Genomic DNA, 20,996 nt, shown 5'->3' on the forward strand with positions numbered 1-20,996 from the left:
TCAAACATGGTTTGGGTTGGCCAAAGCAGGAAAACGTTGTAAGCTGAGCATTTCCAAATCTCTGCTCCATTTTCACTGCATCTGTTTTCAGACATCACAGAAGACACGGTGCCGAAAGCTGCCCACCAGCCCTGCTCTCTGCATCCACACTGGGGGTAGTTCTCCAACCCACTCTGCTGTAGAAGCATCTTAAATGTTCCTAAGCCCCACAGACATTCCCTACTCTTTAAGGCACAGGGGCAAGCACACTGCCCTGCAATCTCCCAGGCTGACCCTTGTGCACTTGTACCACCTGCAGCTGTTACTTTGAAGGGGGAAAGATTAAAATCCAGCAACTGGGCATTTCCCACATCCTGCTGCTGGGTGCTGCAGGATCCTGAGCCACAAAGGCTCCGCTGGCGGCTGCCTGGGCAGCGCAGGAAAAGTAGCCACGGCCCCATATGGTTTGACTTAATATGAACTGATTAAAGGTATTTTGACTAGTTCAGCAGTCAAATTACATGCACCTGTTACACGCATTAGTAGCACCTACATCCTACTGCAAGCACAAGGACATTGGCTGGGGGGGAAGCAGGACTCCAGAAGATTACATTTCAATCTTTAGCACTGGAACAGAGTAGATTTATTCATCAATTTCACAGTTCCCTTGAAATAAACCATTTGCATTAAAATAATTCCACCTAATATGCCATAAAAGTAACTTATAAATACTCTAATTTATACCTTTTTAATATAAATTGTTCTGTTATTTTTATGATCTGTGCAAAATAAATAAATAAATAAATAAAAACTTTATCAGCATCTTGTTTGTATTATGTATATCCAGGGCCAAACTATATACAGATCACGGGGGAAAACATCCCTGCCTTGCTACTAGCTTTAATTTCAGTAATCAACCACAGCAAACAAATGATGCGTTGTGGGTACATCAGCACAGCAGGATGTAGCTATGCTGCATTTCTAAGCTTCAGAGGTCCCTGCAGATCAGAGCTCTGAGTAATGTTGCTACATCAGGAATGTGGGGTAGCTACGTGTGCAGCTCCCACCTAACTTTAAACTGCACAGTTCCTAATGCATAAGACCACAGCCTTGTACAGCCTTCCTAAACAGCAGTACAATGCACACAGAATGGTCCTCCAAAGGAGGTTCCCAACCTGCCCAGCTGGGACCCACATGAAAAAACAATTATTGGAAAGGCTGAAAACAGAGCCCTTACCAAGCAACCTGTCCAGCAGGTTGACAAAGAACAGGGCAGCATGCTGGTGCAATGCCAGCACTCCTGGCCTGGGTGACACAGCTGTGACATCCCATGCAGTAGATGCAAGTATGGCTACAGAGTGAGCCACCTTACCTCAGAAATGACACTGCATGGGGGTAATAGACAGCTCGATGAAAGTCAGCCCTTATTCAGGAATTGTTTTTAAAAGGAAAGTAAATAAAAGCTCAAGACAGTGTACCAGAGAGAGCTGATTGCTGGGATTGATTACTGTCCCAAGAGCTCTCATCTAATTTTAATTACATTAAGGACTCGATTAATCAAATTTGCTGTTCCCAGTTCTACCCATCAGCAGTGTGTGTGTGCATGCAGGTACGTGCACATGCCTGCTGAAGAAGGGATGCTGCCCTCTATGTGCACTGCTACCTATACCCTCAGTGCACAATGTAGGCTGAGTCTTCTTTCTAAAGAAGCTCCCAAACCTGGCTAAAAATAGCAGAGAGTCAGTTAGAAGCACAGAGCAGTTTCCACACTGAAGTGCCACAAGGAGCAGCTTTACTCAGCCTAGAAAAAAAAAAGGATAGTGAGAGATGTCTATAAAATGAGCAGTGTGGAAAAGCAACAGGGAAGTGACTGGTCATTGCCTCTGCCCAGTGATAACACTGGAAATCAGCAGATGAAGTGATCAGGCACAAAACAGATAAAAGGAACAGTTTTCTTGCAAGAATCCTTTTGTAGAGAACCCTTGTGTCTGATGGCCTGACCTCAGATGGCCACTCTTGTGTAAGAATGCCATACAAACAAAGCTTGCTTTGGTTTAAAACAAGCAAGGAAGGCTTTTCTCCATTGCTTTTAGCAGTGCTGTCCATACCCATCCCTGAGCAAGCACTCAGCTTTCCCAAATTCTCCTTCAGGAACACTGAGCAAAGCCCCACTGTATCCCATTCCAACCTGCAACAAGGGTAGATCCTCAGCTCAGGGATGTCCTGTAGACCCAGGGGCAGCTCAAGCCTTAGGAACAGGCTTCTGGACATGCACACTGCCACCCTAATCTTGGAACAGTTCAGCAGTCTGGAATCTGTGCGCTGCATAACGCCCTCATATGGAGAAACTGATGGGTAAATAAGTCAGAAGCCATCACAATTAAGCTACTTTCAGAATTCAAGCTCATAATCCAAATCAAAGAGATGATTTACTCTGAAGATTTCAGATGACATCTGCTGAAATATAGAAAAAACGGTTTGGAAAAAGACTGTAAAAAAGATGACTACGTTATTACCAATAACTTTTACATCTGTCATTAATTTTCACTTGGTTTTTATCTGCTCTCCTAGTCTGCATCCAATTTCACATTGACTTGTGTTTTATTACAATCCCAATGCGGATCCCATCAACTGAAAAGACTAATAATTGCCTATGAAATGCAGCAAATAGTGGGGATATTGTTTCCCCATACAGAGCAAAACGAAAGGTCTTGAGGCGACTCGCACAAAAGGAGTCAATAGTCTTTAAACTTCCCTTTCCCAAACATAAAAGAGGGCACGGATATATATGTATAAACCAGATTGGGTTTTTTTCCCCTCTAAAACCTGCAAAGGGTTAATTAAGTTACACTTCTTGAACTGGTTAGTGAATGACGTTGAAATGGCACAGAGACGTTTTCTGGCACGGTGGACCCAGACAAACTTCCCCCAGTGACCATAATTTAAGGCTACTTCTTAAAGAGCCTTTGAAAGCTCAGTGTTCGGGAGAACTGCTGGGCCTGTAATAGTATCTCCCTCGCCTTCCTTCCCTGCAAATACACCCAACTCAAAAGTATACATTTAACACCCAAGGGTCCTACCTGTCTGTAAGGAATTTTTATAAAGTAGATGGTTACCTCGGGCTATTTAAGTACTTTGTAGTAAGACATCAATGGCATGTATAGAGATATTCCTTTGATCCTTACACTGATGGGGAAAAAGGAAAAAGAAAAACAACCCCCAACTCTTCACTGTATAAATTTACACTTGGAACTCAGCTACGTAAGCATCATCGTACTACAAAACCACAAACAGCATTCAATTTATTCCCCGTGTTCTCACTACTCTGATTGCCTTTGATATTCCGGGAGGATGAAAAATGAATACATTTTTTTTACTACAAAGACGACTTGTGAACACAACCCCCTTAAATTGCAGTTATCCACTGAAGAAAGGAAAATCAAAAGTTGAAGGAGGGGGTGGGGGTGGGGGGGAAATCAATAGCCAGGCCAATTATTAACCACAACCAGCGATCACCGAATGGAATTGAGGTTTCCCCTGCTTTAATGTCTACCAACACGTTTTGTGCTGCCTTGTTTTGCAGTTTGGAATTGAAATGAGGATCCCAGGCTGAATTTAAACTGCTTTCATTCCCATTGCCTGCACTGAAGACACGCAGCCACGTCTGCCTTGAGAAGCCTCAAACAAAACAGCCTCAGCATGGTACAGAAGTTTTGTTTTAAGGACGGCTCTTGGAAAGCAAAAGGATGTGAACATCTGTGGAAAACAAGTGCAGAAAGAAGAGCAAGATAGGTAGATAAATCATTAGTTATATTAAGATACGAAACAGGCACTCAAAGAATGGCATAAAATGTAAATGAACTTTGGGATCTGGTCTCTTAATTTGACAGCTGTTTGACAACTGCAAAATGGAAAACTGACCTCAGACAACTGTGTATAAATGAGACTATTAAGGAGAAGAATTTCACATGGAATGATACAATATACACTGCAGTAACTCCTCACATGGGAATAGATAAACGCCGGCTGGAATTTTTATTGTCTTTGAAGGTGGTGATGTTAAAAAGAGTTGAATTTCACAAAGAAGGGCAGTATGCTACATTATCACAATTAATGGTGCTCTGAAATATGCCGAGTGTCACATATAGAGGTACAGCCACACTTAACCAGCATTTAAAAAATAATAAAGGTATTTCATAAAGCAGCTCTGGAAGCACAGATGAAAACAATGTCTTCTGCTCTGGGGCTGCAAATCTGAAGCCAGAAGAAGTAGATAGTGACTGGTGCCTGGGATTATATGTATGGGACAGCCACAACTTTGACATGGAAATGTGTTACCTGCAGAGAACCAGCAGACATACAAGAACTGCCATGGGGAGAACAGGGTAAGGAAATACTCTGCAACCACGGCCCCAATGGAGGAACCTTCCTGGAGGCAGCTGGGAAAACTAAACGGAACAGAGGGAGACAGCCTACTTGGGATGTAAGCAGTCATTTGGACTCACAGTTCTGCTCCAGATCCCAGTGAAACAGAGCAGATCTGCCATCAGCATCCCCAAGCGCTACTTCTTCACATTCCCTAGCAGTGCAAAGAGCTATCTGCGATAAACATATTTCAATCCAAAGCAGTTAAGAGCATTGCTGTTTCCTTTATTTCTCTCTTTGGGATAAATACTTAAAATCAGCCTTCCTTGTCTTTGTTTTTTAGCCACGAAAATGGCAGATGTACAACCTGCAGCACATGAGGCAAAAAAAAACCCACCACGCAAGCACATGCAATGAAATCCAGACCCAAAAAGAAAGATTACATCTCTCCGAGCACAAAAGGTTAGCAACAACAGCAGCAGAAGCAAAGCAGTTTTTGGAGGTCAACTGAAACCAAATGGTGGATTTTGGGATAAGAAAGCCATTTACTGTGCAGCTTCTTTAAGTTTCAGCAGTGTTTTGTTTAACAATCACATGGTTTGGTTGTATGTCTAAATGTTCTGTTTGTCGCAAAAATGAGAATGGAAAAGAAACAAAAGCAAATCCCGAGGATGCAAAAGAAATGAGGAGCAGAGGCAAAGCCTCTACAACTGAACTGAACTCCTGCAGCACAGAGTCCTGCAGTGATGGAGCACTGGGTGTGGAGCTGCCTCCTGCTGCCCATTTCAAATGGTCTTCTGCTGGGAGCCCTCATCCTTGCTTTCAAGTGTTCAACCATCTCCTAAACACCTCCTCCACTCTGACCAACCTTCATCACCTTCTGCTTCACCGCCACTTCCTTAATCCGAATTGGAAAGCAATTACAGCGTTGATTTACCCTTAACAAAATCCTGGCATAAATCCAGTTCTCAGTCCACGACGACTAGTCTGTAGTTAACATGAGTTTCACAACCACTGCTACATGATGGCTTGAAGAAAGTTTGTGTTTTATAGGTTATCCTTTTTCTCTAACTCCAGCAGTACTCCCAATAAAGTATTTTAACTCTGCCTACAAAAGCTGCCCTGCTCCTAGACATCTGCATCACTTCTTGGCCCCACTTCAAAAGAAACCTTTAGAAACACCCAAGTCAGGAGGGAGTTAAGCTGGCCATCCCCTTACAGAGGAGGCATGAATGGTTTCCACCAGGAGCAGCCCTCACCCTGCAAGCTTTACTCAAGGATAAGGAATGTGAGCTGCACAGATTGCAGCACCAAGCTCCCCCAGGTGAAACTCTTCTAGATGATGCTCTGTACGTGTCCCTTCCAGACACTGTTCTGCTCCTTCCCCTTAGCTCATGGGTAATGTTCCTTAGCGTGAGAAAACCCCAGTCCCAGATGGGGATGAGGAGCAGGCAGGCAGCTGAGAAGCTACCAAAATTGACAATAAAAACCTTAAATTCATCCCAACTTCTGTTACTCGCTAAGACCGCTTCAGACAAACATTTTTACAAAGGATGCCCTTCAAAGATAATATTTTGGTTTTATTGCCCTTTAATAAACACAAGACGTTCTTAGTCTTAATGCACCTTGTAAAAGATCATTATTTTAAAAAGCATCTAATTTCAGAACATAAAAACGAGTTTGAAGCTGAATCTACTCAACTCTGCTTTCAAATGCCATCACCTTTACGACGCTTTCTGAAGTTAAAACGGATTGTCATGTCTCTGTTAGGAGCATCAGCATAAATCTTGACTGTAATAAGAAACAAGTCTTAAAAGGAAGATTATGGGGACAGATTTTCATCTTCGAGAAGTCTGTTTTCCTTCAAAAATTTACATAATCTACACAGATCCAGACAGAGTTAGCCTTTCCAGTGACCTGAGAATACCAAAACCTCAGAGATCTGCCAGCGTGTTTGGTTTCAAGTCAAAGCTTATATTATTAAGCTGCTACGACTTTTATATTTCCAAGCACGTGTCCCATTTTATTTCTCATCCTAGTTTAATGATGCTTTCAACATGCCTTGTGCTTTTTAATCTGAATGATGCACCTAATGATTTTGGTATTGAAAACCAACCTCTCCTTTCAGTTTCCATACAGATGTCATAAAACCCAGAAGAAATGGATTACTGCCCAGAGCTGTGGTTTACTCCTTCATTAAACAGCTTACGCTTAGAATCCTCTTAAAAAGTCACTTAGTGGTAAATGGCTATTCGAGACTACAAATAAAAATGTTTTAAAAGAATTTACTGCAGCTTTCTATTCATACCAGTGTTATAATCCCACTGGGGATACCACTGATGGTCTTGGTGCAATAGGGACGGTCACTTCTCAGCACAGCAGAGATGCAAGGAACGTGTCAGATGTGCACCTACGTAAAGCAGAAGAGATCTCAAAAGAAAAGATATCCAACCACCAGCAACCGTGGGTGGAAAAGATCTTTCAGGATAACTGACAGACGCCCCAGGAGTTGGCAACATCAGTATGGCACATGCCACGTTAGCTCTTCCCATCATAAATTAGGCAGATGACATATTGGAAAGTTCTTGAATAGAGCAGGCAGGCTTCCAAGAAGCAAGTAACATCCCTGGCTGGTGCCTAGAGCAATCTCCAGCCCAACTTTGTGAGCAGGGAGAAATTAAAAAGCATTCTAAGAATAAGAACTTATAGCAGCTTCAATCAACTCTCAATGTCTCTTACTTCTTGTGGCATGTGCTGCTTTCTAGCAAATCCTAGTAGCAAATAGCTTGACCAGCAAGCAAGAGCTTTGCCAAATCCCAATACTTCCATCACCCCTCTGAGGTTCAGAACCACCACATGCAAAAGGAAGATGGATGGGCTCTGGGTTCTAACATGCTTCACTCAGCTTCTTTCTGCTCCAGATTAGAACCTCTATGACAACCACCACCATCTTTGGTTTCTAAAGGCCAATAATCTCCAACCTTCCCTCGACGCTCCCCTGAAATGCTGAAGTTCACGACTCAAAGAAGAGGTTTTGTTTCCTAAAGGCAGATATATGCTTGTCCCTATCCTGCAGCAGGAAAGACTCAAGACTGCAAACTCTGCAGGTCAGGCATCATTATCTTAAGCTCCAAAATCACGGGGGTCTCAAAAGACAGCACTGCAATGACAAAATAACAACGTTCTGTGCTACCACGGAGAACTTGCTAAGTACAGACATGAAGGAAAGGATCATCTGTTAGTTGCATCTACCTTGACCTGCAGGCTGCCTGCAAGAGCTGCTATGGAGCCTTCAGAAACAGAAATGCCACAAGAGCGGATGACTGCTACTGTACATGACAGGGAGTTCTCAGAAATGGAACCAAATGCATTTATTGATGCCTCCCCTGTGAAGGAGAGAGCTTCAGCAGGCTCTCATGACCTGCTACCCTGACAATCCTAGAGGTGCTTTTGCAGCAAACCACCTATGGAGCTTGAAGGAAAAATCAAAAGAATTATGTCACCGTGGTCACTGCGTTAAGCTACCAGGAAAGCTGAACTTTCTATAAATCAAACAAAAAAAGAACTAACGTGAAAGGAAAGAAGAGGTGAAATAATTAAGCATTTCACGCTACACAGCCTCCAGTCTTTCTGATACTACTTACTGCATGGGTTGCAGAGACACTCACCCAAGCATGCCCTATGTAGACTTAGATTTACACCAGATCCCTATTGAAACTCAACCACTTCCATGGGGAACACCCACAGCAACTGCTTCTTCACCCTGTGCTGGAAGAAGCACATGCCAAGATCCTCAACTGCAAGAGAGGAAGAGATGGTTCCCTGAGGACACCACTCACCTGAAGAGAAACGACAACAACCCACTACTGAGCTCTGGCAGAATCAAGTTTGCTCAAAACTTTGCTTCAAAATCCGTATGTGAGTCAGGAGCCACATTAGGTAAATTAAAGTCTTGCAGACCATACAAATGTGGGCGCAGTGAGTACTCACTGCAGCCCTACCTGCTAATTGCAAAGCATGCCCTGTATTCCTACCCCTCTCCCCCCAGCCAAGGGCTAAGCAGGTTGGATGGTGAAACATGCACAGAACAAAATTTGGTGTGAGCAGCAGCAGGGGTCACTCAATATTAAATAAAGGGGATTTTTACTCTGTTTCACCAGACAGAAATCAAACGCAGCAGTATGAAGACAAAGTAGAACCTGAATTCCCATTATTCGCATAGTATTTCTCAACCATTGAAATTTCAAGGGAAAAAAACTGAAGTCATTCAAAAGGAAAGGGATTCAGAATGCTCTGGGTTAGTGTTACACTGAGCTGTTCCCTACAGACTGGCTCAGGGAACCAGGAAACAATCAGCCTTAACCCTTATGAGCCATACAGCTGTAGGGCTGCACTGCCACTGCTGGGCCGGGCAGCAGCCTGGCTCCAGGCAGTAAGTAAGGCAAATATGCACCATTTAAATCATGAAAAGAAGATGACATTTCCATAATTATCTAACCAGGTTATAGAACTTAATAGTTTCATGACTAAAGAGACTCTTATTGATTCAGAAAATGTCAAAAACATATTTAATACAGACAATATTGACGAGTTATTTTTCCCTTTTCCCTCTCTCAGCTTAGAAAGGCATTGCCCCTATGGATCAAAAAGCCAGATAAATCTTGTTAAGTACGACGCTTTCCCTTTTGTCTAGTGCTCTCCCCACATTCCATCATTTCAGCCCTTTGAAATCCCTTTGTTCTGCCTGCAATCTGAGTTTCCAGGGGATAGCTGGCATTGGATCTAAAGGGAACCCCACACCACCAAAGTACTCCTGACTATTAATCATTTGGCAAATTCTTTCCTTCCCTGTACCTCACTCACCTCCAGTATTTTCAGAGAGCGTTTCAGTACGGTGCTAATGAGGCCAAACATCCCATGGTCTCACAACACATCAGGGATTCATTTATGCACAGAAGTGGCTTCTGCAGATATCACCCCAACGCTCCCCTAATCAGGTGGGACAGGAGTTCCCCCTGCATCCACTCTTGCACCACATGCATCACCAAGGCCTGCCATAGGAAAGGGCAAATCCAGCTGAGGAGAAAGCAAACAGAAGGGCTGCTTTCCTTGCATGTGCAGCCCCTTCATTGAGCCCACTCCTTGTGGTTCCCCTTTTTTTGATATACATAAAATGGAAAAGAACCCCAACATAACATTTTCACTTCACCTCCCTGATAACCTGAAGCTCTACACTAACACACAGAGGGAGGCAAAGCAGTGAAAAACAACACTTGTCTATTTATCTTCATTCCACCTTTAAGGGTCCCTTCCAACTCAAATGATTCTGTGGCTCTCAGGATACACCATGCAGCTCCAAGTGCCACCTCTCCAGTTTCTTCCTAAACCTCTTCACGTGCCACACTCATTCAATCTGCACGTGAGGAGAGAGAATTTCTTCCAACAATGGTATGCATTAATTTATACCATTTTCCCAAGATCCTTTATCAAGTTTCAGCTTTAGGTCAAATAATTTATGCTTTGGAAAGATAATCTCTGCATTTAAAATTTATCGTTCCTTCAAAGGTTGGTTCTCATTAGTGCTCGTCATTTCCACTGCTCATGAAATACATCTCCACAAGCGGAGCCATTCCCACTCGATATCAAGGATTCCTCCACGCTAACTCGATCTAACTGTTGCAATTATGAATCATCTGACGGAGCCGTAACTTATGATCCTCAATGACCACTAATGAAGGCTGTCTAGCAGTTAAAATATCAAAGCAGCATATATCAGCTCGCTTTAGAGCTCAAGATAGACTTCCAGTGTTGCACTTCTTCTGTATTTATTATATACTGTAAATTACATCCCAGCTGCCTCCAGCACATCCAGCCCCGCACCCCGAGTCAGACACCAGGTTTTAATAACCACTGCTGACAATCTTTTGATCGCTGGGGGCGAATGGGGGGGGTGTACAGATGAAAGGCCCGGCCGCCTGCTGCAGGCAATCTGCTCAGTCAAAACAAAGGGAACTTCAGAGGGAGACAGAGATGCATCAGGTGTTAATCCCAAATGAACAGGGAGGGGTGATGCTGATGGACTTCAGGCTAAAACAAGGGAGCGCCGGCAAACGGGCTCATCCAGGACACACCAGGAAGAGAAAGGTGCTAATAGCCAGGCACAAAACGCTTTGATTTGGAAACTCAAAGCTTTGGAAAGCTTTTATAGGATCCTTCTACATTTCTTTAAACCAATCATGCAACTACCTGATTTTTCAAGTACGCTGTATGTAACACACCTCTGGCATTGAGAACAAGTGTACTTACTCAGAAATGGCCTTGTAATAACCTGCTAGAGGAAGATGCAAAATGAATTTGCAAAGCTTTGAAGAAAAAAGCGGACAACACATTGAAAAGAATGGGGAAAAACCTCCAACATTGACCAGAGTTAATCTGCATCTATTAAAGGTCATTTCTTCTAGCTTGGGTCTGATTGACAGCTTATTATGTTTGTTATAAATCCAAGTTCTCGCTACCTGCCCTCAGACATCTAATAAAGCACGTGTTCGATAGGAAAAGTTTAGGTATGATGGCACAACAACAAAGAAAACCTGGTTTGGGGGCTATAGAATAAGCTAATGCTGCTCTCTCCTTAGCCTTCAATTTCTTCACAGGGAAATAAAGAGAACAGGCCCTGGGGAATTGTCAGCCTTCTGCTATTCTTCTTTTCTTCAGTAATCCAAGTGTCTAACCATCATTTTCTCTCCATTAGAATCATAGAATGGCTCGGGTTGGAAGGGACCTCAAGGATCATCAAGTTCCAGCCCCCCTGCCATAGGGATTAGCTTAAACCTTGCTTTACTTTCTTCTGTTGCTTCAGCCCTTTTAAGAGATTTCTCTGTAGATTGCTTCAGAAACCACAACAGCTCTGAAAGGAATACAACAAGTAACATCACATCGCTTCAAATCCCTTCTTACAGCCACAGGAAGCAAAGAGTTTACTTGGGGGTCTTACAGCCCAACATGAAACATTCTTACATCCACAGTAAAAACATCTTGCAATAAACATCTCTCAGATGGAGAAACTTTGAATCAAGAATATTTACAAAGCTCACATAAATAAAAGAAGATACAAGTGGAAAAGCCCAGCACTCACGGGGTCAGCCAGACCCAACTGCACTAAACCTCCCAGGTGCCAAATGAAAGCTGTTTGATGGGGCTGGGGGGGAGGGGGACAATAGGGGAAAGAAGGGATGAGTTAATACTCAAAACTTGTTTCAGACACCGTGTCTCATGCACATAAAATGATAATTGTTACTGCTCGACAGCCCTGAAACAAAACGTGGAGCTGATAAGCAGAAGGCTCCTCTTCACCCTGGAAACTGGCAGCATGTCTCCAGCCGCCCTCCTCCTCTCGACAGCACAGGTGTTGGGATAACCAGTTCCTCGTGGGTGTTTTTCTGCCTTTATAAATGAATTACACTTTCGACTGGGCAAGCAAGCTAACACAGCCAATCTGTCTTCAGAGAGGAACAAGGTGTTGGATTCCTGACAACCTGTGCTATGAGTTCTTTCATAACATTTTATTCCAAGTTAAAAAACACACCCCAACTTGCTTCTTCCTACTCCTTTCAGCCAGATTATGGATCTTAAATATCAGCTCAGAAAACTGCAAATACACAACAAACATCAGTTTGCTGATTGAGCGCTGGACTAAGAGAGCATCGTTAGGACTTCAACAGATGACACTACTCTTTGGCCATCAGGTTAAGAACTGTTCATTGGACATGGATTAGTTTGCCTGGTTTCTCCCCTGAGCTCCAAGCACTGCTGATTAACCCACTTTTGTAAGAACAATTATAACAATGCTGGATTCAGATGATAACTACAGCAATCCATGGCATCACCCACGTACAGTGGAGCTGTATTTGTACAGCAGAACCCCAGGATGGCTGAGGTGGGAAGGGACTTCCATAGGTGATCTGGTCCAGCCTCTGTGCCAGCACTGTACATACCTGAATATATCCACTATGAATACCCCAGCAGGACCTTCTCCTCTATACGCCCTCAAAGAACTTGAGAAATGTACAACATGACCATAAAGTATGACAAAAATAAAGAGTGTTAGAGTGCTTTCAGGAAGAGTGGAAGTGCCTTAACCATCACCACATGATTTTACAACAAAAATATACTAGAACCACTCACTTCAGTTTACTTCTTTTGGAAGAGAGGGCAGCAATTGTTTATTTAAGTAGGCTTATTAATTTCCCAGCATTCATTAAGCTGCTCTGTGAGTAGTGGTCTAAGAAGTTAGTGGTCTAAGAAGAATAGCAAAATATCAAAGACTACAATTATCCCATTGTCTGCACAGAGATAGAAAGTGGATTAAAGACAAGGAAAGAAGGCCACCCTAGTTTAGTTTTGGTCTAGTGCCCATCTCTAGCACCCAAATGTTCATGGAGTCAATACAGAAGGTGATACCCATGGTCCATGAGCTAGCAGCTAACTCAGATCCTTGGTTTCCCCATTTCTTTAAACACTGATCTTATCCTTCCCACCCACTGATGCTGCACCACTATGGGATTACAGCTGTCAGGAGAGGCTGACATCACAAACCCAAGGCAGCCATCAGACCAGACCCTGAAGGGACAGGGATGTGAACCATCCTCACATTTGTTCTCTCATTCCAATTAACATATTTACCAGGCTCTTGTTTTTGGCTCTCCAGCTTCAGCTCAGACACGCAGCCCAGCCTGCTTCCTTTCCAAGGTGCCATCAGTCAAATCCAACCACATCATTTTATCTCTCAGTTACTAAATTCAAACCATTTTAAACATCCTGCTTTCATCTTTACAGCTCTCTCCCACTTTTTAACCGTGCTGCAGTTACAGAAGAATGTACTTGACATATAAAACGCGCGTGCGATTCTTTTAACATTTTAATGCCATGCATTGTGTTGTAAACATCTCTTCATGTTTTATCTCTTTCCCCATAAATCAGAGGCTACTATCTCAGAAGTCTCTCAAGTGACATGTTCTCTCCGCAATATAAATGTAAGGCTCTACTCCTCGAAACTTGACTCAGATTCCAAAAACCATCAAAAAAAGAAAGAGAACAACCCAGAGCTAAGAAACAGCAGCAGATTATCAGCTAACTTCATATCCTTTTCTCCCACTCCATTTCAATGACAGCATGAGCACAACACGTAGAAACACACAGGATGAGGTGAGTGTTCACCAGGCTATCGCAAAACCAACATCTTGATTACTCTTTGTTGTCACTTCTCTGTGGAACAATAATGTGAAATACCCTCTCCTACGTCTACTCCAGCAAAGGATGCTGAACGAGTCAGGAAAGCACTTATAAGTAAAAAGCTCAGAATAATTACTTGTTCTAGTCTGATTAACATGCAGTGTTTACTAGTTGGAGCATAAATCCATTTCCTTACCATAACCGCAATCAAAACGTCTGGTCTCTTACAATGGGATTTTCCAGGCTGAATTTGTGATGTTAGATGGAAAAATTGCATTTCAAGCTATTCCTAATATTCCTTGGTAAACTAATTAGTATTTTATTTTTTAAATTAAAACCACTGCGAAATAGCAGCTCCTTCAAAAAGAAAGGACACCAATGGGGAACACCTGTCCAAAATAATTTCCAGTTGCTTCTACACTAGGAAAGAAAGATTGCCATTACATGAAAGAAAGAAGAGGAAAGCAGTTTGAGCAGGTGGGACTGAAACGTGGTGACATGTTGTAGTACAATAGCAAAGGGCTGAAGGATATAACGCAGTGTTGCATGATGTGGAAGAAAACTGGGGACCACTGGATTAGCGTGCCACTAAGATGCTAGATGAGGTGAGACGTACAGCTCTGAAGTATTGCGATGGGGAGAAGTGAGGCAGAGGCAGAACTGCTGGGAGAGGACAAGAGAAACAAAACACCATCTTTTCCTCAGCACCTCCAGCAGGAATCAACTCCCACGTAAGCCCCCGTGCTCAAGACCCAACACTCAATCCAGGATAACCAAAGGATCCTCTGATACATACCCAGATCATCAGAACGCATTACATCTTCTACAAGCCCGTTTCGCCCTTTGCCCAATACAACTTACTGCAGGGTGCTCCTCTTGTAACGTTGTAAAGAAACTTCTAAAGTGACTTTAATGTAGATCACACACTGTGCTTCCTGCTAATGCAAGCCCAAGCTCAGCTACTTTTTAATCTGTATTTTCCAAGATAATTCAAACAATTCTTCCCCTGTCATTTGTAAAATAAATAAGTAGTTTTCTTAAATAATTACCCAGCATCATACAACTGTCATAATAATGTATTACTTCTGCTTGCATCAGAAACGACAGCCAAAAGTTACGGGCTGCAAAGGGAACTTGTTTATAAATGCATGCCCTTGGTTGAGAACCCCCCCAGCCAGACCTCCACTATTTTACCCCCAGCAACCCCCCATGCATCCAACTTCAGCTCAGCCTGCAGGGCAGCCCTGGCTCCCACCACACTGCACCGATGGGGAAAGAGATAAAGAAAAAAGTCAAAACAAACCCCAGAATAGGAACATTCAGAAGTTTGTAACTGCGCATCCATGAGTATGACGGAATCTCTATTGCATTTCCACAGGATCAAGTTCTTCACATCCTGTCCTAAATCACGGGCAGGAATCTGACACAATCAACGCGCTGCCTTCCCACGGCATATTTGGGGACCGTAAATTGCGAATGCAGATTTATCAGGGAAATGAGGGGTGGGAAAGACGAGTTGCCCTTAAAGATGCACAGATTTATAGCAACGCGGGAAGCGGAAAGACGGTTATCATAGAAAGAGGTCCTTGAGGGACAGCAAGGAGCAGCGAGGGAAACATGAGTCATGAGCTGCCAGGGAAGGGGATGTGAGCTGGGAGCAATGGACAGAACAAAGTAGCAATAAAAGGAAGTTCCAAGTCAAACGCGCTCCCTCCCAGAGGTCAAGACATATCCCAGCTTACAGTATTCACTGAAAATTAAATCCCCGGCCCATTCAGACACAAACAGCACCAATAGCAACATCAGGAAAGGCATAATCATCAACTGAAAGGATCTATTGATAGACAAGGTCATAAACCACAGCTGTTTTCTTTTGCTTTGTTACCAACTCTGCTCTGTTTTCCTTAGTAAGAGTAGCTGCCTTGAAGGCCTGCTTAAATAGCAAAGTAAGAGACTAAAAGAGGCAAGGGTGCAAATTTAAAACACTCAGCCCCAATTGTGCAAAAGAGTTTTACACTTTGAGAGGGCACACAGCTGTCCCTACAGTGAGATGGCACTGAGTAAGCAGCAAATTATAGACCCAGACACAAAACTATCACACTTCTACCTTTCCTTTCCCATCCCAAACTCCATATCGGCTTCCTGGTACAGATATCTTAAGAGATCAAAAAGCAAGAGGTTAAAAAGGCAAAACACAACATCAGGCAATACATGGAAACCCAAGAGAAAGAAAAGCAGCTTTCGGTGCATGAATATTGTCTGTAGGAAGATGCAACTGAATTCACAAATGAAACATTACACAAGAGTGTCTGAACAAGAAATAATTCCCTTTTGAGTCCAGCAGTATCTCGGTCAAAAGGGAAAGTAAATATGGTAGTAAATATAACAGTAAATATTTCAAAGGATTTGATGGGTCCCAAAACAAATCCTTAAATATTACAAACCTGCAGAAAGGGAGAAAAGACATCTCTGAAATTCTATCAAAGCACTTCACCTTACAACAGCTTTCTTGTCCAGACCTCCCTGTGTGAAACATATGCATGAATGCATCCTTCATAAAGCACAGTGTGACAGTCTTAAAATCATTTTTTCAAGGGTACTTAAGTGTTTTAAACTAAATATTTTCAGGGCACTAAAAAAAAAGCATCACCTCTTCTGTTTGCTCGGCAAAACAGGCACAAGGCTGGCAGCCTTCCCTAATTCTTAACTCTGACAAGCAGAACCACCTGCTCTTATCTGAGTCAGAACAAGAGGTGCATTACAAATGCAACCCCAAAGAGCACATAGGTGTCTGCACCTAAGGTGTTATGAGGTTTAAGCATCAATAAGACTAATCAGAGGGGCATCTGCAGGAGGCAGCTCACAGCAAAGCTCTGTGCTCTGCTCCATCAGAGGAGCCCCAGCACTCAAGCACCCAGGTGACTGCAGAACCCACAAAGCGCACACTAGCAAAGGTGTCACAGACATTCATTTTGCAGGCTGCTTTGTAACTCCACTCTGCACCACAAGTTTGCCAGTTTGGTTCTCCTCTGGGGATTCAAAGGAACGTAACAGCAACTCTGCTTCCCAGCTGGGCTGCAGAAGAGCTGAGAGATGCCACACATGAGAGGAAGCCAAGCTCAGGCAACTACATCTGCAGCATGACATGGTTACCCAAGGCTGAGACTTTCAGTGTGTTTCAGTGAAGCACACAGGGGATACCCTGATTTCAGGCTATAATTCAGTTCTCTGAACGCAGGCACAAACCCCACCAACATCTCACTCAATGAACAGGCAGCTCTGAGCCTTCCTTCAGACAGATCCCACAAGGTCATGCAACGCAGCATCCAAGTCTATCAGACTGGAGCCCTGCTGGCTATTCTGATACTCCAATTACACCATTCTTCCTGTGTCATTTGCAGTGATCCATGCACGGTATTATCAAGATAAACATTGTTATTGGGAGGCTTAAAACCTCATCAATTTAATTCCGAATAAACACACTGTGCCTAGCAACACCACTTTAATTCACAGACACGTCTCCCTTCCGTGGTGTCAGTTTTAACAGCCCAGGGCTGGGGCTGCAGCTGAAGGCACAGCACACCCTGCCATTCACTCCCAGCAGGCAGCATTCCCAAAGCTGGGACACAGCAGCTCATAGAGGGGCCGAGGCACTGACCTGATTGATGGAGTTGGCAGCACAGGAAGCCAGGCCGGTTCCCAGAGAGGCGAGCAGGAAACAAGGCAGGTCAAATGGGACAGGGGCCATGGCGAAGCCAGCAGACGCCGTGCTTACCACCAGAGCTGCAACACAAGCAAGAGCACAGTTCAGGGCATCAACAAGAAACTATCTCCCTTATGCACACCACTAGTGGTAAGGTGTGCAAGTCCTGTAAGAAGCCCAGTGCAGATTCACTTCTTACTTCTTTTTTGAATCAAAGTAGCTCCAAGAACAAAGCACCGTTAATGCCTAACTAAGGCAACGATGAGAGGCAGAACAGTCAGGGATGAAATGAGAAACCCAGGCCCATCAGCATATAATTAGACGAAGTGAGAATAAAAGCACTGTACTCTTTGCTGCATGGATTGATAGAGGATTGTAATGCACTGTATAACACACATACCATTGCAAAGTCTAACACAGAAGAAAACAGTAAGGAAAACTGCAAGTTGAGATGCATTTTACATCATACTAAAGAAGTTACTTAAGCAGAGCACAAGACCTGATACAGGGATATGTAAACAACACCTGGTGCATTCAGGAACCTCGATGCACAAGCATTTGCTATGCTGCTTCCATGGGATATGCCCACCTCAGGCAGTAGGTACAATCACATCACCACACAGAGTTAGCGACACTTAAAGACATCCAAATTCCAGTGGATTAACAGAAATCCAGATCAGTTTTGTCATCCGAAATTATAGCTTCAGCATAGCACTGCAAATCACATCTTTAAAGTTACCCAAGTTTCAGTCCTAATACTGTAATCACCTAAATAATAGGTCATGCAAAACTTGCATTTGGCAAGAAATGATACGAAAGGAAAAACTTCTTGTACTCTAAAAGGCAGAACTTATTAAATTTCTTGCTTATGACCTCAAAACTTACAATCAAAAATTAATTCAGTCATTAAACAAAGCAGTTAAAAAACGTTTGGCATGAAACCGCGTTCCAGTCCTCAAATTAAAGGTATGCATTAAAGAATCCAAATGTCCTTATCTCCCCAATTCCTACAAAGCCTCCTGTTTATCCAAAGTTAAGTGACAAATAAATAACCGTTGCTGACTGAAAATACTGGGATTACTGCTGAGTAGTGTTACTTGAGATGAAAAAGTAAATGACACGGCAGGGACCCGTCAGCAAGGATGTACATGCAAAGCACTGCTTTCCAGAACCGTGCCTACATAAGAATATTAGGATTTAATCATAAAACGATGCTGAAGATGACTTGGTGCTCATCAAAACTTTCCTCTAAGTATTAAAATCCATCAGCAGCTGAATATTATGATAATAATGTATCTAATATTGTTATAAACATGACTTCGCCTCGTGATGGATTCACGGGATGGCTGTTAAACGAGCTGTCTGCAAGCGCAAGGCTTACAAGAAGCAAAGCTTTGGCTTTGCCTCCCCACACCAGCACCTGGCTCTCCCCACAGCTCCTTTCAGCTGCTTCTAAGCCACCACGAACCTGTGATGAAGCCTCATCCCTCTGAGCAGCTGTGAAATCACAGCAGAGCCCGTAATCCCCAGGCAGACTAACAGACACACAGGACTGTTGTTTCGGAGTGCTGCACCCCATTTCTTCAGGAGTCAGAGGCACGGCATCCTGCTTCCACAGCTTCTAAACTCATCCTTCATAACAGAGTGAATGAGAAAATACTAAACTCATTGGTTTATAACCAAGTTTAAAAAAAAAAATACACCCCAAAGGGGATAGTAAAACAGTGGCACTTGTATTACTAAGAGTGATTGCATTCATCTTCTGGCATAATAAATCACCCTTCCACTTCTAGACAAGAATTTAATTAAAACTTATCTTAGAGAGCACTTTACACCGATTTATTATGGGAAAACACCAACTCATTTACTGAAGAGGAAAGGTGGAGCAGATTGGCAAACAGTCAGTGTAACATCACCGTACACTGACCTCACAGGGATCCTCATACAGTACAGCTACAGCGCTAATTAAAGGCCCAATTGATTTCCCCAGATTAATTTCAGCCAGTCATTTCAGTGCTACTTATTGGGATCCTGTTACAAAGAGGCCTCAGCACATCCTCAAACACAGCCAGCTCCAACAGGTACTTTGGCTGGCCAGGGCTGTGCTCTGAGCACAAGGCTTTGCTGCTCATCTCATCATCCCACAGCTCGAATGCAACATATTGAGAGCAAGCAAGAAAACATTCTCTTTGCATGGAAAAGTTTATTTTCTTTCACTGTGGAAGCAATAATTTACTCTTCTACTTTCTTGGTGGAGGAAAAGTATATTTTACTGAGATCACATCAAGGGAATGAGGTCATGGACTGTTTGTTTTTTAATCTCTGTTCGCTTAGTGCTTTAGGGACCAAATTAACTTCACCTTATTATAGAATAGATGGAATTGATCCTTTCAAGATTTGTTGATGAGAGCTGGCATTATCTTCAAAAAGAAGCCAGGATTTAAACTTATGATCTCAACCTAAATCTAACTTTACATCTTTTAAACATCTTTAGCAGAAATTAACAAGGCACGTTTGTCTACAACTTCAATGTCAATGAAAACAAAAACGCTAATGCACTGGTGCAAAAAAGAAAGTGAATGGTGTTTCCAGAATAGCACATTCAAAAGGCCTATAGTGCACTGTATTCTTGGCATTCCTTTTCAGTTTCATTGTAGTGTAATCTGCCTCTATAACTCTTTGTATTTATAGCATGCAAATCACTGCGCTATGTTCCATTTACCTCCTATTAAAAAGTAGCCAAGCCAAAATAAATGGGTAAGAAATCCAAAGCAAACCAATTCAGCTTTAGGTTTCCTTTCTGTCCCCGCACTGATGACACATCAGCATATATAGAAGAACAAAAGCACATGGACTTCTATTTTAAGACACAATTTCCTCGTTCTAACACAAGAGTCGCTCCTATCAGGGACACTACCTATAAGGGAGCACCTTTCCAAAAGCTGATGGAATTCCCCAAGCATCACATGTTGCTTTCAGCGAAGGTAAAGGCAGGAAAAGGCCTATCTATGTTCTGTTGCAGATCACAACCCGGACACTACAGACAGCCCAACTCCTGAAGCAAACAAATTCGGGACACTCACTTGAAACAAATCATCTCATATAAAATTCAAGTGCAATAACGCAGAGCAAACAGCATTAATCTCTCACTGTTGAACAACTTTAAAATGCGTGGGAAAACTGCAGTAATAGTTTATTTTTCTTTCTTCAATTTTCCTTGCAGCAACTGCGAGTAAGATATCGCTATCAAGCTTTGTTTCTTTGATAGGATAATAGTTACTGCTTTAATAACCAGAGAACCAGAACTACTGTGACAGGCATGTAAGATATATTTAGGACCAAAAAATACACGTAGACTTGTAACAATCGATACAAGGAACACTGATGAATCTTTCTCAAAGTTTTTGGCTGTATTAAAACCACAATTTAAAGAATAAATTTTGCTCTCAGTTGAAGGAGAAACCTACTGGAACTCCATTAAAGCAAACGGATTTGTTTTTCACTAGGGCAGCTGCAAGCAGACTTTCAGCCCGTGCACACACACACCTTATTTAGTCATCAATGCTTCACCACTTGGCAGCTCAGCAATGCTCAGAATCATTATGCAAAGCTGGATAACCATCATCTTTATTTTGCAGGGATGAAGCTGGGTGTCAGTGAGCACAGCACCAGGTAGGAGCACACATCCCCATTTCCACTGCAGTGTGCCTGTGCAGGA

General features: G+C 42.9%; 1 protein-coding gene across 4 annotated transcripts in view; it reads right to left on the minus strand.

Annotated features, from left to right (window-relative positions):
* COX10 (cytochrome c oxidase assembly factor heme A:farnesyltransferase COX10) overlaps positions 1 to 20,996 on the minus strand; it is an 89,116-nt gene that overhangs the window by 61,429 nt on the left and 6,691 nt on the right. For 2 of the 4 annotated variants that reach the window (XM_015879736.2, XM_032448310.2), the window contains exon 4: positions 17,234 to 17,358. The exons of the other annotated variants lie outside the window; for them this stretch is intronic. In XM_015879736.2, the coding sequence (XP_015735222.2) occupies positions 17,234 to 17,358 (125 nt within the window). The remainder of the gene's footprint in view (positions 1 to 17,233; positions 17,359 to 20,996) is intronic. 4 annotated transcript variants of the gene reach the window in all.

The sequence above is a fragment of the Coturnix japonica genome, chromosome 23, assembly GCF_054131305.1.
Source record: "Coturnix japonica strain WE chromosome 23, WE-NBRP24, whole genome shotgun sequence".
NCBI lineage: Eukaryota > Metazoa > Chordata > Aves > Galliformes > Phasianidae > Coturnix > Coturnix japonica.